Raw genomic sequence first — 14417 nt, 5'->3', positions numbered from 1 at the left:
GCTGTATCTGGAATGCTGTATCTAGGATGCTCTATCTGTGATGCTGTATCTAGGATGATGTATCTAGGATGCTGTATCTGGGATTCTGTATGTCAGATGCTGTATCCAGGATGATGTATCAGGGATGCTGTATCTAGGATGGTGTATCTAGGATACTGTATCTAGGATGCTGTATCTAGGATGCTGTATCTAGGATGGTGTATCTGGGATGCTGTATCTAGGATACTGTATCTGGGATACTATATCTAGGATGCTGTATGTGGGATGCTGTATCTGGGATGCTGTATCTAGGGTGCTGTATCTGGGATGCTGAATCTGGGATGCTGTATCTAGGATGCTGTATTTGGGATTCCTTTGGGATGGAATATTCCATTTGAGATGTATATAGGAGCCACAGCCCGGCTGCAGTTGTGCTTGTAGCCCGTGGACTGTTTACGTGTGTCTGGCGGAACTTGCTCGAGGGCAACAAATGAATGAACTGCAGGAGGTGTTGGTCAGACAGTGCGGGTCTGGTTTGCGTTTGCAAGGGCCAGCAGTAAAATCCAAGCATGTGGTGCGTGTGTGCAGCAGCTCCGGGAGCGCTCGTCCCCCGCTCTGCCGCAGCACAAGTTGTGTTCCACGGACAGTTTGATCCGCACGCTCCCGGCTCGGTCCGTCTGTCCCGTTCCCAGCGCTTTGTCCGGCTGAGCAAGGGCTTGGACCGCAGGCGGGCTGGGGGCGGGGCAAGGGGGCGTGCCCGGAGCGACGGCGAGCTGCGATTGGCCGGCGGCGGGCGGCACGTGCTGCCGCGAGGCCGCGTCCGGGCGCCGCGGTGCCGCCGGAGCCGTTGCCGCCGTTGCCGTCGGGGCGAGCGGTCGGTGCGAGAGAGAGAGAGCGGGAGCGCGGGGCTGGCGGAGCCGGCAGCAGCGCTGCCTGCGGACGCGGACACAGCGCCATGTGCGGGATCAGCTGCGGGCCCTGCTGCGGACGGGTATGAGCGAGCCGGGCCCCGCCGCCCGCCCTCCCACGGGGCTGCGGGGGACACGGGGCCGGGGGGGGCAGCTCCGAGTGCCGAGAGAAGGGTGTTGGTGACACTGCGAGTGACAAGTGACGGGACGGGAGGAAACGGCCGCCAGTTGTGCCGGGGGAGGCTCAGGTTGGCTGTTGGGAAATGGGAGGGAGCGCGGTCTGGATGAGCGGGTAGTGAGGTGACTGTGAACTGGCTGAAGGGAAGAAGCCAGAGAGTCGTGGTCAATGGGGCAGAGTCCAGTTGGGGCCTGTATCCAGTGCAGTGCCTCAGGGGCAGTGCTGGGGCCGGTGTTATTCAATATATTCATCAATGATTTGGACGAGGGAACAGAGTGACTGTCAGCAAGTTTGCTGATGACACCAAGCTGGGAGGAGTGGCTGACACTGGAAGCTGTGCTGCCATCAGAGACCTGGACAGGCTGGAGAGCTGGGCAGGGAAACATTTAATGAAATAGAACAAGGGCAAGTGTAGAGTCTTGAATGTGGGCAGGAACAACCCCAGGTTCCAGTATAAGTTGGGGAATGACCTATTAGAGACCAGCGTAGGGGAAAGGGACCTGGGGGTCCTGGGGACAGCAGGGTGACCATGAGCCAGCACTGAGCCCTTGTGGCCAGGAAGCCAATGGTACCTGGGGTGGGTTAGAAGGGGGTGGTCAATAGGTCAGAGAGGTTCTCCTGCCCCTCTGCTCTGCCCTGGTGAGACCACACCTGGAATCTTGTGTCCAGTTGTGGCCCCTCAGTTCCAGCAGGACAGGGAACTGCTGGAGAGAGTCCAGCGCAGCCACCAAGATGCTGAAGGGAGTGGAGCATCTCCCGTGTGAGGAAAGGCTGAGGGAGCTGGGGCTCTGGAGCTGGACAAGAGGACACTGAGGGGGGACTCATTCCTGGGGATCAATATGGAAAGGGGCAGTGTCAGGAGGATGGAGCCAGGCTCTGCTGGTGACAGCCAGTGACAGGACAAGGGGTAATGGGTACAAACTGGAACACAAAAGGTTCCACTTAAATTTGAGAAGAAACTTCTTCTCAGTGAGGGTGCCGGAGCCTGACCCAGGCTGCCCAGGGAGGTTGTGGAATCTCCTGCTCTGGAGGCATTCAAGACCTGCCTGGACACCTTCCTGTGTAACCTCATCTGGGTGTTCATGCTCCATGGGGGGATTGCACTGGATGAGCTTTCCAGGTCCCTTCCCATCCCTGACATTCTGGGATTCTGTGAAAGGGTTATTCAACATTGTAACAGGCTGCCCAGGGCAGCGGTGGAGTCACCATCCCTAGAGCGGTTTAAAAGGCACGTAGATGAGGTTCTGAGGGACATGGGGCAGTGGGAAGGGTGGGTTAACGGTTGCACTCGATGATCTCTTCCAACCAAAATGATTCTATTATTCTGTCGTACAATCTATTTTTTGCATTGTAGTAATGCCTAAAGATCAGGGTTCATATGATCTTGTCCTGGTACTTTTGCAAGGACATTAAAAGTAAATGTGTTGCTATCTGCAATTCCAAAGTGCCTTTCCGTTGTTTTCTAACAGGCTTGGAACTTCCCCTTTCGGAACCTGTGTGTTTGGAGATGCTGGAGGAGACCAAGGAGGAGGACACCCAGGAGGAAGACACGCGAGGAAGATGTGGAGTCTCTGCACAGCCTTGAGGAGACTGTGACCAAGCCAACCAAGGAAGATGTGGAGACTCCAGAGGGCATTGCGGAGAGTCCAGAGCACACTGAGCACACTCTAAGCAAGACAAGAGAGGAAGATGACGAGACTACAAGCAAGACAACAGAGGAAGACGCAGAGACTCCAAAGCGCATTGAGAACACTCTAAGCGAGAAAACAGAGGGAGACATGGAGACTCCAGAGCACAACGAGGAGAGTCCAAGCAAGATGAGAGAGGAACACGTGGAGACTGCGGAGTGCATAGAGGAGACTCCAAGCAAGCCAGCTGAAGAAGACACGGAGACTCCACAGAGCCTGGAAGACAATGTGAGGAACCAACCTGGGGAAGATGTGGAGGTTCCACAGAGCGTTCAAGAGGCAAGTCACTGGTGTGCAGACAGTTCTGTCTGACTAGGGGATATTTTAGAGATAAAGGAGGTAAAAACAAACAGAAAAGCAGCCCCCCCAAAACCCCAAACCCCAGGTTCCTCAAATCAGGATTTGGTTGCACTGCACTGAAATCCTTTCTAATTGAGTTGTTGCTGTGCTTAAGGCTGTGGTAGTTAGTAAAGCCCTGAAACTTTAATTATTCAAGAGGCATGTATGACGAAAAAACATTATGTGGTTGCAGGGGGACCAGTATATGTATTTCTAAAGTTAATTGTTACGTCTGTTTTCAATTCTCTAGTGCTTTGCTCCTCAACATGTATCAGCATGTTAATACAGCGGCTGTTAGTGCTGGGGTTCAGGAGATCTGGACTCTCTGGTTTAATTCTTACCTCTTTCATGGGCTTGTGCAGTAATTTGTGCTCTCAGCTCCTCTGTGCTTTCAGTTAAAAGTCCAAAAACCCCAGGTAACTAAAGGCAGCTAAAAAGTGGTGACTTAAGTGGGTGTTGTTGAGGTGTTTTGAGATGCTGGTGTCGGCATGCTGGTGTCTGCAGCCTGCGCTTGTGAGGGACCATATTCCTTTCTGTCTGACTTGTTTCTCTTTGCCCTTTTCCTGGCAGAGCACAACGGAGGATGGAGCTGAAGAAGCACAAGAAGGCGCTGTTGACTGTGACCCCCTGAGAAGAGCGCAGATCCAGCAGCCTGACAGTGAAGGAGCAAGATGGCTCGGGGTAAGTAGAGCTGGGGTGGTGGCCAGGTCCCCAGCTGATTCAAGTGTCCTCACTTCATTGCAATCAGTGCAGCTGTGGCAGTTTGAGCCAGAGGGTCAGCAGGTGGGTAGAACTTCCATGTTATGTTGTGAAAATATCATAGAACCCGTGTTGAAAGTAATATAAAGTTTTGTTCAATTTGAGGGAGTTGAGCTTTATTACCAATTCCTTTAAATACTGAGGAGCTTGAAATCTTGCTTAGTAACTTCTTGTAGAGGTACCAGTAAGTGAAGGAACTTAGATCTTTCATGCTGCAAGAAGTCTAATAAACCTTTCTTAAACTTCTTGATGCTAAGAAAGCATCCGAGGTTTTTGAATGGTTGGCCCTGTTAGGAGAGAAGGGTCAGTTTAAAAGCCAACCATGAGATTACAGCTTAAGCACTGGAAACACTTGCCTGTTTAAATAAGAAACGTCTTCATTGTCCTCCAGTATTTGATACAGCATTTGGTATTCGGAGAGCCAAAACTGACAAAATTGTTTAGTAACTAGAGATGGACTATTCCTGTAAAAAGGTGGAACGGAATCTGTGTTTCATTGTGCAGGCTGTGTCGGGGCTCTGGCTTCTGTCTGAATTTTGTGCTTTGTCTTTGTTTCCGCTTGTAGGCTGAAGGGGACCGGTTACCTGCAGAACACACTGTCAGCCCGGACGAGACGTGCAAAAGCAGGGCCCTGAAAGCTGGAACTTTGGAAAAGCTGGTGGAGACGCTTCTGACGGCATTTGCAGATAAGGATTTTACATACATCAACATCTTCCTCTCAACGTACAGGGCCTTTGCTTCCACCAGCACAGTCCTCGAGCTGCTCCTGGACAGGTAAGAGCCGGGACAGAATGGAAACTGAGCCATCATTTGTTATACACGACAGGGGGACGTTGACAGGAATTTCTTCCCCTACTTTTAGTGGACATGGAGTTAATAACCTGATGGACAGAGGTCAAGAATCCCGCAAAGTTCGGGATTTCAGCATAAACACAGCATGTGTAAATGCACGCTGCCCACATCCCAACTCTCATTAAAGCTTAAGCGCCGAGTGGGGAAGGTGTGCGTGGTCTGAGCACTAAGGAACCAAAGTGGGACCGACACAAGAAAATCAATACAGCTTTTCCCTTAAAAAAAGACCAGAATATGTGTGGGCCGTAAAGTCACACCTGGAATAGATTCCTTCTTGTTCCGTCTTGCAGTCAGTTCTGGGTTTGATGGGTTTGTGGTGTTTTCTGAGCAGCCATTAAAATGTTCACCCTCAGATGTCCCATGAACTCCTCCTCACCCGTACGTAAGGAGGTGCAAGGTGTGGTTTGGAAGGAGCTGTTCCAGCTGCCGCCAGGGCTCTCCCCGCAGGTCTCTCGAGGCTCCGTGTCCCCAGCTGAGCTCCCTATGGCTGTGGCTGCGCCGCTCCTGTCAGAGGCACCACGGGTTTGCCTGGTTTAGTCTGGGTTTGCTTTGCAGTGCACGGGGACATGTGCAAAGCCTTCATCTCCGCCTCAGCGTCCCCAGCCACCGTGGAATTGTCCAGCATGAAGCCCTTGTCTTCATGCCAATTGTATATGTTTATGCCAACTGTATATGGATTACGCTATTTGGGATTTTGCTTTTGCTCAGTAACGGTTCCTCTAAACAGCCATCTCATTTTTTCAGATACGGAAACCTGGAGATCTCGAGCTCTATGGAATGTGGAAACCAGAATTCGCCCGAATCCAGCACAGTGCTCAGGACGTAAGTTCGGTTTTGCAGCGCCCAGCGAGCCCCAGTCAGGGTTCGGTGCTGGAGCGGGACGTGGGCAGCAGAGCTGTTGTTTCCTTTGACAATTCACAGCCCTGTGTGCTTCGAGGAGCTTGTGTAAAGGCCGAGTACCAGCTGTCTCATAACACATCCAATAATACAACACAGAGAAAATCTTTTACTTTTCTGAATGACCGCGCTGGTTTCTCAAGGTGTAATTGAAGAAGCAGCCTTTAGTTTCCTATGAAGTATTATCTTAATAATATTTCTTGCATAAAAAGAACAAATTAAATTTTATGCTCACGGAAATCTCCATATTGCCTTCACGTGGGGGATGCATGGCTCAGCGTTCCTGTTGTTGTATTAGGTACAGATCCATAGGATTGCATCAATACCTGCTGCATACAACCCATGTGCTCTCTCTGAATTTCTCACAGTGCGATCGCATCGATTTTACAAGCCTGGCTCGACCAATGTGCCCAGGATTTCCAAGAGCCGCCCGACTACGTGTGTCTGCTGAAGGTGCTGAGTTACCTGAAGAAGAACATGCCCGGCTCCGACCCAGAGAAGAGGGCGCAGAACCTCCTGGAGCAGTTCCAGAAAGAAGAACTGGAGAATGATGGTAAAGTACCTTCCTCTGCTGTCTGTGTGTTCTCCCAGCGACAACCCTGACATGTCCCCTTATCCAGGGCACAAAGCTTCCAGTGCCGTGAGCAGAAAGGTCGTAAGAGCTCACGTAGTATGTGAGTGAGAACTGGAATCAACTTCCAGCTTTAGTGGAGGGACTAAGTTCTTCTACGTGCATGATTCTCACGTTGGCTGCGTGTTTTTCAGACCCCGTTGGCTCTGGAGCGCATAACGGTAGGACTGGCGTGCAGAAAAGGCCCAGGTTTAGACTTAGTGCTGCGGCAGCCGAGGCTGCTGGTCAATTCTGTACATCCCGTGAGAGGGGCGGACTTGCCGGGAGGGGCGGCCAGAACTGGTGACCCAAAGTGACCGGCTCGGTAGGTTTTGCACGCCATCCACGTTGTGCAGCATCTAGAACTGGGAGATCACCAGGGTGTCGCTCTCCTCGTCCATGGCCGGCATCTGAAGAGGAGCCTGCCTGCGATCCTAGGCCTGGTTCCAGGCCCTGCAGCCCTGAATCCAGCTCTGGTTTACTGCCGAGTCCAGCCCAGGGTGTCCGGGTGCTTGTCCTGCAGCTGCTGGAGCCACGATTGGTTTCGTATATTTTGCATTACTTTCTCTCCTCATCAGTACTACTAGCAAAGCATGTTTTAACTTTCCAACTGGTCTCTCTCCCTTCTCCTCCTCTTCCCTTGAAATCTGGACAGAAGGGCATTCTCAGCGTAATATTTTGGGGGTATAATTGCAGTCTTGTCTCTTTGCAGTTCAGCTGTTTTTCAGACTATAGAATGCATAAATGCTGGCAAGTAGATTATCAAAATTCTGCAGTGTTAATAAGGAATTGTTGTGGGGGGGTGGTGGGTTTTTTCTTCCCAAAGAATGGCTAGTGAATGGGTTAAGGCACTTCTCAGCTAAGAGACCCTGAACAGCTCAGTTCTCCCTATTTCTTTTTCTTCTACCTTCTCTTTGCCAATTTAATCTTCCGGTCCTTATCTTTCTCACTAAAGTGTGCAGCACAGTGAGGCCGTTACACCAGGCAGGTCCCTTTGCATGTTCTGCTATTAGATGTAGTGATTTTTCAAATATCTGCTTTGATTAATTGTGTTCTGTATAAATTCACTGACTCGTGTTTCCACGCTGGCCAGACGCGTTCCACAGCCTTTCTCCCTGCGACCTGGATGACGAAGAGGAACGGGACATGAGCGGTGCAGAAGAATTCTCATTGTTCCAAGAAGACCTGGTGGCAGAACAGCTGACATACATGGACGCGGTATGTAGGTCACACGTATTACTTGAACTGCTCGGGGAAATAGTTCTGGGCTTCTAATTGTTTGTTTGTCTGTTTGTTTTTTAACTTAGATCAATGTAAGTCTAGCGTTCCAGAACCGCTCTGTTGCTGGGACACAGAGCACAGCTCTGCTTGGTTATCCAAACTTGCTTCATTCATTGGGCTTTTCCTTCAGTTCTTCTGAAGGTGTTTGTCTTCTTTTTTACAGTGTGAATGTAGACTGTGTGGCCTCTTTTGCAAAGTTTAATATTTGACTCCTCAGAAATAGCGTATTTTGACTCTATTTTAGGCTACCTCACCTGAAGATGTATAAGTACTTTTAACTGTAGTGCTCGGATTTGGTTTCTTTGTATCAGTCTCTTTCAAAAATATCATTATATAGAAATCTTTCCCCTTGGTAATGTAAGTGATAGAAAGGTGTCTCTTATTTTGCCAGGACTGTGTAGCTGACAGTTCTTTTAGGGCATCAGGCCTGAAGAGTTATACCAAAGTGTATATTTTAAACTAAGAGAAAACCAATATTTCCCTTTTAATACCATATTAGATTCAGATCCAGTTTGTACTGTGAACATGCATTTCTTCCTGTGGGCAATAGCGATCCAGGCTGACTTGGACACCTGTGTTTCCCTCTAGACACTCTTCAAGAACGTTGTGCCCCACCACTGCCTGGGCTGCATCTGGTCCCGCAGGGATAAGCAAGAGAACAAACACCTGGCACAGAGCATCAGAGCCACCATCTCGCAGTTCAACGCCGTCGCCAACTGCGTGGTCAGCACCGTCCTACAGACCAGAGAATTAAAGCCACGGCAACGAGCGAAGATCTTGGAGAAGTGGATCTGTATCGCCCGTGTAAAGCGTTTATTCACGGCTGTTTAACGTTCCTTGTGCGGGTGCCGTGGAGCTGGGAGGGGAGAGGGGGGTTGTTGGCGCTGGGCCCAGGCCAGGGAGCAGCTGAGCTCTCGTTCTCCCTGGTTTTGACTGACTGTCCCTGTCACAGCACATGCAGCGTTGCTCTTCCTCTCCTCACTGTTGTAGTTTGGGCAGCATCGCCACAAAGAGACAAAAGTGAGGAAAACAAGATGTAAATGCCAAAGCCCATCAGGTGTTTGGTGGCTGGAGCGGGGAGTGATATTTTTGAGGCTCAGTCTTTGTGGAGCTGCCCGCTTAGCAGGGAGAATGTGCAGCAAGCAGGACACGGGGCAGACAGAAGAGCACTGACTATTGGTGATGCTGACGATTAACGCTCCTGTGTTTCTAACCGCTCCTTTCACAGCAATGTAGGATCCTGAACAGCTTTTCGTCTCTGAAGGCCATTGTTTCCGCACTGCAGTCCACCTCTGTTTATCGCCTGAAGAAGACCTGGGCCTGCGTTCCAAAGTAAGGCTGCCCCAGACAAAGGCAAAAAGCTCCGTGCTCTTTCTTTGTACCCATTGATCCACCTTCTTCCAAGAATCTCATACCTGCAGCGTGATTGAGAACCCTCAGCAGGGTCAGCGTCCCTGCGGCATTTCTTTGTGTCAAATAGGGCCTGGGAGCCCCAGAAGATCCCAGGAAGGTTCCTGGTAGATGTGCAGCGTGTCACGGGATGTGTTTTGGTGCTTTTATCTTTTATGTGCCCAACTGCTAACAATTCATGAGGAAAAAATAGTACCGTGATCTGATTCAGAGTGCTTACAAACAACTTAAATGATTTCATCTTTTCCTGTACAGGGACATAATGCTGCTGTTCGAAGAGCTTTCAGAAATCTTCTCCGACTGCGACAACTTTGCGACGAGCAGGGAGCTGCTGATGAAGGTGGGAATGAGCTTGAGTTGCCAGGCTTGTGATCTCGCCCAAAGCCGAGCTCAGCCCTGTTCCTAACCAATGAACTCCCGTATGCGGTGCTTTGGGGAAGACGGGTCTGTAAATCCCGGGCTTTTCTGCTGGGGCGAGAGGTGCCGCACAGCGAGATTTGACGCAGATGAGTTACGAATGGGCACTTTGCCTTTATACCGCTCTGTACAGAGACGAACCACTGGCTAAGATGCTGAGGGTGATGTCATGAAAGCATCATTTACAAGAGCACTTGTATTATTATTATTTCTCAGTCAATTAATCCCCCATTGCTCTGCCCGTTTGCAGGGAGTCACCCAAGGCACGGTACCTTACCTGGGTACCTTCCTCACAGACCTGGTCATGCTGGACACAGCCCTTCAGGACTATCTCGAGGTAATTTGGGGCAATGTTTGGAATCCTAAATATCCTCCCTCCCTTCCAGACACTCTGTGTCTGGTCCTGCATCTTCCACTGGGTTCTAGTGCAGTTCTTAAAACTAGAGGAATCTATTTGAAAAATAGACTCGGGGACACGAGTGCCGTGGTTTATCCTAGAGCTGGAAACAGGTCTTTGTAGAAGCCTTTGGTCAGGGCAGCTCTGGCCTTTCCCTTGGTGTTGCTACTTCATCCTGTTTGTGATCAACTCCAACCGAGCCCGTGCTCTTCTCCTCTGATCCCTTCTCTGTCCTTCCAACAGGGCGGCCTGATCAACTTTGAGAAGCGGCGAAGGGTGAGTGGCCGGTGACTGTTCTGTGATGGTCAGTTGCTGACGCGCTCTGCTGGAGCGTTCTCTTGGCGAGGCCTGTTGTCTTTGCTCGGGCGTATCCAGCAGCCGCTCATGTTACCGCAGATTGTAAGTGTGAGTGTGAGCGCACGACGTGCAGAGCCGGGGAGGATCAGGCTCTGCTGTCATCACAGGCACCTCTAGTTATTTCCCTTGCTTAGTGCCTGAGAACCAGCTCCGTACAGAGCGGGATTCCTCTCTGGGCGCTGCTCTGGCCACGCAGGGGGGAGCGGGAAGGGTGAGCTGCAGAGCTGCATTGTTTGAAACAGCGGCTCTTGAAATAGTCGCTTCTTCAACTGAAACCGACCTGCGGGTCAAACTCAGTTTGTCCTGGATCTGTTGCTGCGTGCGTTTAGTGTATTAACGAGACTGGCTTTATTTTTCTAATTAGAATTCCTTTTTTATTATTTGTTTTCTTAGGAATTTGACGTAATCGCCCAAATTAAGCTCTTGCAGTCCTCATGCAACAGCTATTGCATGACACGAGATGAGAAATTCGTGCAGTGGTTTAGGAGGCAGCAGCATTTAAGTGATGAGGAGAGGTAGGGTCTCAGCCCGGCTGGCGAAGCAGCTTTTCTTGCCCCGCAGGCAGGTTCAGGTTCTCTCAGCCCTGAGCTCTGCGCTGCCAGGAGCTGCTCCCGGAGAGTGGAAACACACACGCACAGAGCTGCCTCCTCCTTGTGAGGATGCGACCCTCTGGGACGTGGGCATGACCCAGGGCTGCTCAAATATGGCCACTCTGAGATATTTAACAATGGTATTGCCTGTTCCGCAGTTTCCATCTGTCACGGGAAATTGAAGCAGCCGCTGACAAGAGCATCGCATCGGGCAAAGCTCAGAAGAGTGTGGTGAAGAGATTCAGCCTGTGAGTGCAACGGGGAGGGGGGTTTGGTGTGTGAATATGAACTGGAATAAATCAACCACCAGCTGACAAACCTGGCTGGGGATCCAGAGCACTGCAGTGCTGTAAGGAGACACCACCAGCTAGAAACACGTATTTCTGTTGTCCCTTTCTATTGGTGTAAGAAGTCATGAGGATTATTGACTAAAGACATTAGAAATAACCCTAAGGTGTCAGACAAAGGAACAATTTTAGTGCTGGATTAGATATTCAATTCAAATCTGCAGTAGCAAAACAGAGTAAATAAGGATAGAGTCTAATTTGATCTACACGCACAAACAATAGGCCACTCGAGATAGGAGAACACACCACCAGGTCAGGTTGTTGAAGCAAGTGACAGCTTTGCTCAGCCCAGCTCTGTTGTGCTTTCTTTTCTCCCCTAGGCCGTTGCTGGGCTTGGGGGTGAGCGCCCACAGCGCACCCGTCAACGCGCAGCCCAAACCTGCTCCAGGTGGGAGCTCTGGGGACAGCACCGTCACCATCGTCCCTCCCAGCGACACTGCCGAGGAGCCTCAGCACAAGGTAGGGCCTGGGCCCTGTGTTCAGCACAAACAGCCCGTGCGAGGCTGCTGACGCTGCCGGCGGCCCCAGGCGCTTGCCCAAGCCTGTGGGTCTTGACTAGAGCGTTGCGTGCAGTGGAATGGAGGGACCTGAGCTCTGGGAAAGGCAGTTTTGGGGGAAAGCTCATCTGCATCAGCCCAGCCTAATTGTGGGGCAGGCGGAGCAGCTGAGCAAGGGAGAAGCAGGTGAGGTCAGAGCTCGCCAGCCCTGGGGTTTGAGCTGCCAGGAGCTGCCCAGACCAAGCCTTGTCTGGGCTGGGTTCCGTTCCCGGGGAGCTTTGTCCTACAGACTCTGCTCTGTTGACCTAAACTGCCTTAACTGGGTTGCTGAAGCCCTTGTTAAGGCTGTTGTGCTGAAGAGTGTCATCTTTAGCCTTTGGATCTTTTCAGTTAAATGGTAATCAATGTGTTTGATCTCGTCTCCCCCCTTGCTGCCGTCTGATGACAAGTGCTCCAAGAAGTGCCCCGACTCTGTGACTCCCGTTACCTCTAAAGAAGCGCCTCCAGCCCTGCCACTTTACAACCGCCAGAACGGAGAGAGCTGCATCATCCGGACCAGCGCAGAAGAGGACAGAAGTGGCAACATCTACAAGAGCATCCTGGTGAGTGGTGGGAACAGCAAAACGCTGTTACTGTGGGTGATGTTTTCACCCCAGATGACTTACATGGTGCTTTTAGTTTTGGAAACACCTATTCACTTATGAAATCTCCTTGACAGGGAAAGTGACAAATGTTAGAAATCAAAACATGTGGAGCAGGGGATGAGTGAGAGGTTTGCAAAGAGCATCTCTCAAGGTTTCTGGTCTTGAAATCGAAGCTTGTATTTGATCAACAATGCCAAGTGAAGCACTCTGAGCAAGTGCCGGCTTTGCTGCCCCTGCTCTTCTGCCAGCGCCGGCTGTTGTGTGTCCAGCTCAGCACTGGGGTGTGTGAGCTGTGACAGAAGGTGCCCCTTTCCCAGCAAACCCAGCTACAAGGCCCAGAATCCTTGCAGGACATCAAGAAAGTGTTGAGCACAGGAGACTGTGGGTTAATGGATGCCTGCAGACAGCAGCTGGGGCAGCTATTGCTGTGGATTCAATGGCTGCTGAGAACAAGGTCTCACCTCTGCAAGTGGGTGCTCTGGAGAGCAGAGGCTGTGATTTCCTGCTCCATTTCTAGAACAGTGTCTGTTGTCTTCAACTAAATCAACCACCAGGTGTCCCAAAGAGCATGTTTTAGTATCTGGCAGAATCTAGGACTTGGTAACCGACTCCTTGCAACTCTCTGTTTGCAGCTGACGAACCAAGAGAAGGCTCCTGCTGTCATCCAGAGAGCCCTGGAGAAGCACAACCTGCAGTGCGGCTCGGCTGAGGATTACGAGCTGGTACAGATCATCTCCGAGGACAAAGGTGGGGAAGCAGAACTCTGCTGCTGCTGCTTGAACGGCTCTGCTGCGTTTTGACGGCAAGAGTAACACGCGAAGCGACGTCAGAAACGCCGTGGACACGTTGTCACAGCTGCCGGTGAGAACAAACCCCTCGCGCTGAGCGGTGCGCCAGGTAACGCTCGCTCTGCTCCCTCTCTTGCAGAGCTGGCGATCCCACCCAAGGCGAACGTGTTCTACGCCATGAACACCCAGGGCAACTTCGATTTCATCCTGAGGAGGAAAGCTGCAGCACAGGAGGAGCCTGCGCGTCATCGATGTTAATGGTTGAGCTCTGTATCGTCTTTGAGCTTTGTAGATTTACTATTTATATGATAAGTACGTAAACTTCTTTTCCCCCAGTTTTAGTCTGGAGTTATATATTTTAATATGTGACCTGTATATAAGGGTTGAGCTTTGTATAATATTTAATATTTATATAACAAGTATATTAACTTGTTTCCAGTTTTTTCTGCAGTTAGTGTATTTTAATACTTGATGTTTTTATCATATTTAATCTTTACATACTGCTGTAGAAACTTTCAATACTATATAACTTTTTTTCCACTAATTTCTGCTTGGAGTTACTATATTTAAATAGCTTAGCTTTATAGAATATTCTTATTTATTTTAATTTAATGTACTAATATTTAATCTTCATTTAATATGTACATAGACCTTCCCCAATAGTTTTGTCTGAAGTTAATAGATTTTAATACTTGATCTTTATAGTATATTTGAGCTTTGTATAGTATTTAATATTTATGTAATAAGTATATAAACATTTTTTTCCACGAGTTTTACTCTGGAGTTCATATATTTAAAAGTTTTATCTTTAGATAATACTTGAGCTTTATATAATATTTAATATTTATTTAATATTTTAATATACTAACATTTAATCTTTATTTAATATGTACATAGACCTTCCCCAATAATTTTTTTCTGGAGTTGATACATTATTTCATCTTTATATAATATTTGATCTTTGTATAATATTTAATATTTATATGATAAATATATCAACTTTTTTCAACCAGTTTTTGTCTGGAGTTAATATATTTTAATGTTTGATCTGTATATAGTGTTTCAGCTTCATATTTTATATATATATATATATATATATATAAAATATAAACTTTTTTCTACCCTTTTTTTCTGGAGTTAATATATATTAATAATTGAGCTTTATATAATACATCATCTTTATTTAATATTTATATAATAAATACTTGAACTTTTTCCCACCAATTCTTGTCTGACATTAAAATATCTTAATATTAGATCCTTATGTAATATTTAGTCTTTTTATATAGGTAACATTTCTATAATAAATACGTCACTTTTTTCCACTAATTCTTCTCTTGAGTTAATAGATGTTAAGATTTGAGCTTTTATATAACACATAATCTTTATTTATATAATAAATATGTGAACTTTTTTCCCACCAATTCTTGTCTGGTGTTAAAATATTTTAATATTCGATCCTTATGTAATACTTAGTCT

At 48.6% G+C, this 14417-nt stretch overlaps 1 protein-coding gene across 1 annotated transcript; it reads left to right on the top strand.

Annotated features, from left to right (window-relative positions):
* Window positions 1-934: 934 nt before the first annotated feature.
* Window positions 935-13196, top strand: LOC308046267 (ral guanine nucleotide dissociation stimulator-like 1; the record flags this gene model as incomplete). Its single annotated transcript, XM_080353996.1, has 18 exons — window positions 935-970; window positions 2535-3032; window positions 3663-3773; window positions 4417-4625; window positions 5448-5525; window positions 5969-6153; window positions 7304-7428; window positions 8080-8295; window positions 8720-8823; window positions 9157-9241; window positions 9569-9655; window positions 9959-9991; window positions 10466-10587; window positions 10821-10910; window positions 11330-11468; window positions 11956-12108; window positions 12783-12897; window positions 13078-13196. 18 exons carry the CDS (start codon window positions 935-937, stop codon window positions 13194-13196), a joined length of 2505 nt encoding a protein of 834 aa, XP_080210122.1.
* Between the last annotated feature and the right edge of the window lie 1221 nt (window positions 13197-14417).

Source organism: Nesoenas mayeri, assembly GCF_963082525.1.
Source record: "Nesoenas mayeri genome assembly, chromosome: 15".
Taxonomy (NCBI): domain Eukaryota; kingdom Metazoa; phylum Chordata; class Aves; order Columbiformes; family Columbidae; genus Nesoenas; species Nesoenas mayeri.
This window is presented reverse-complemented; position numbering and strand designations above follow the sequence as displayed.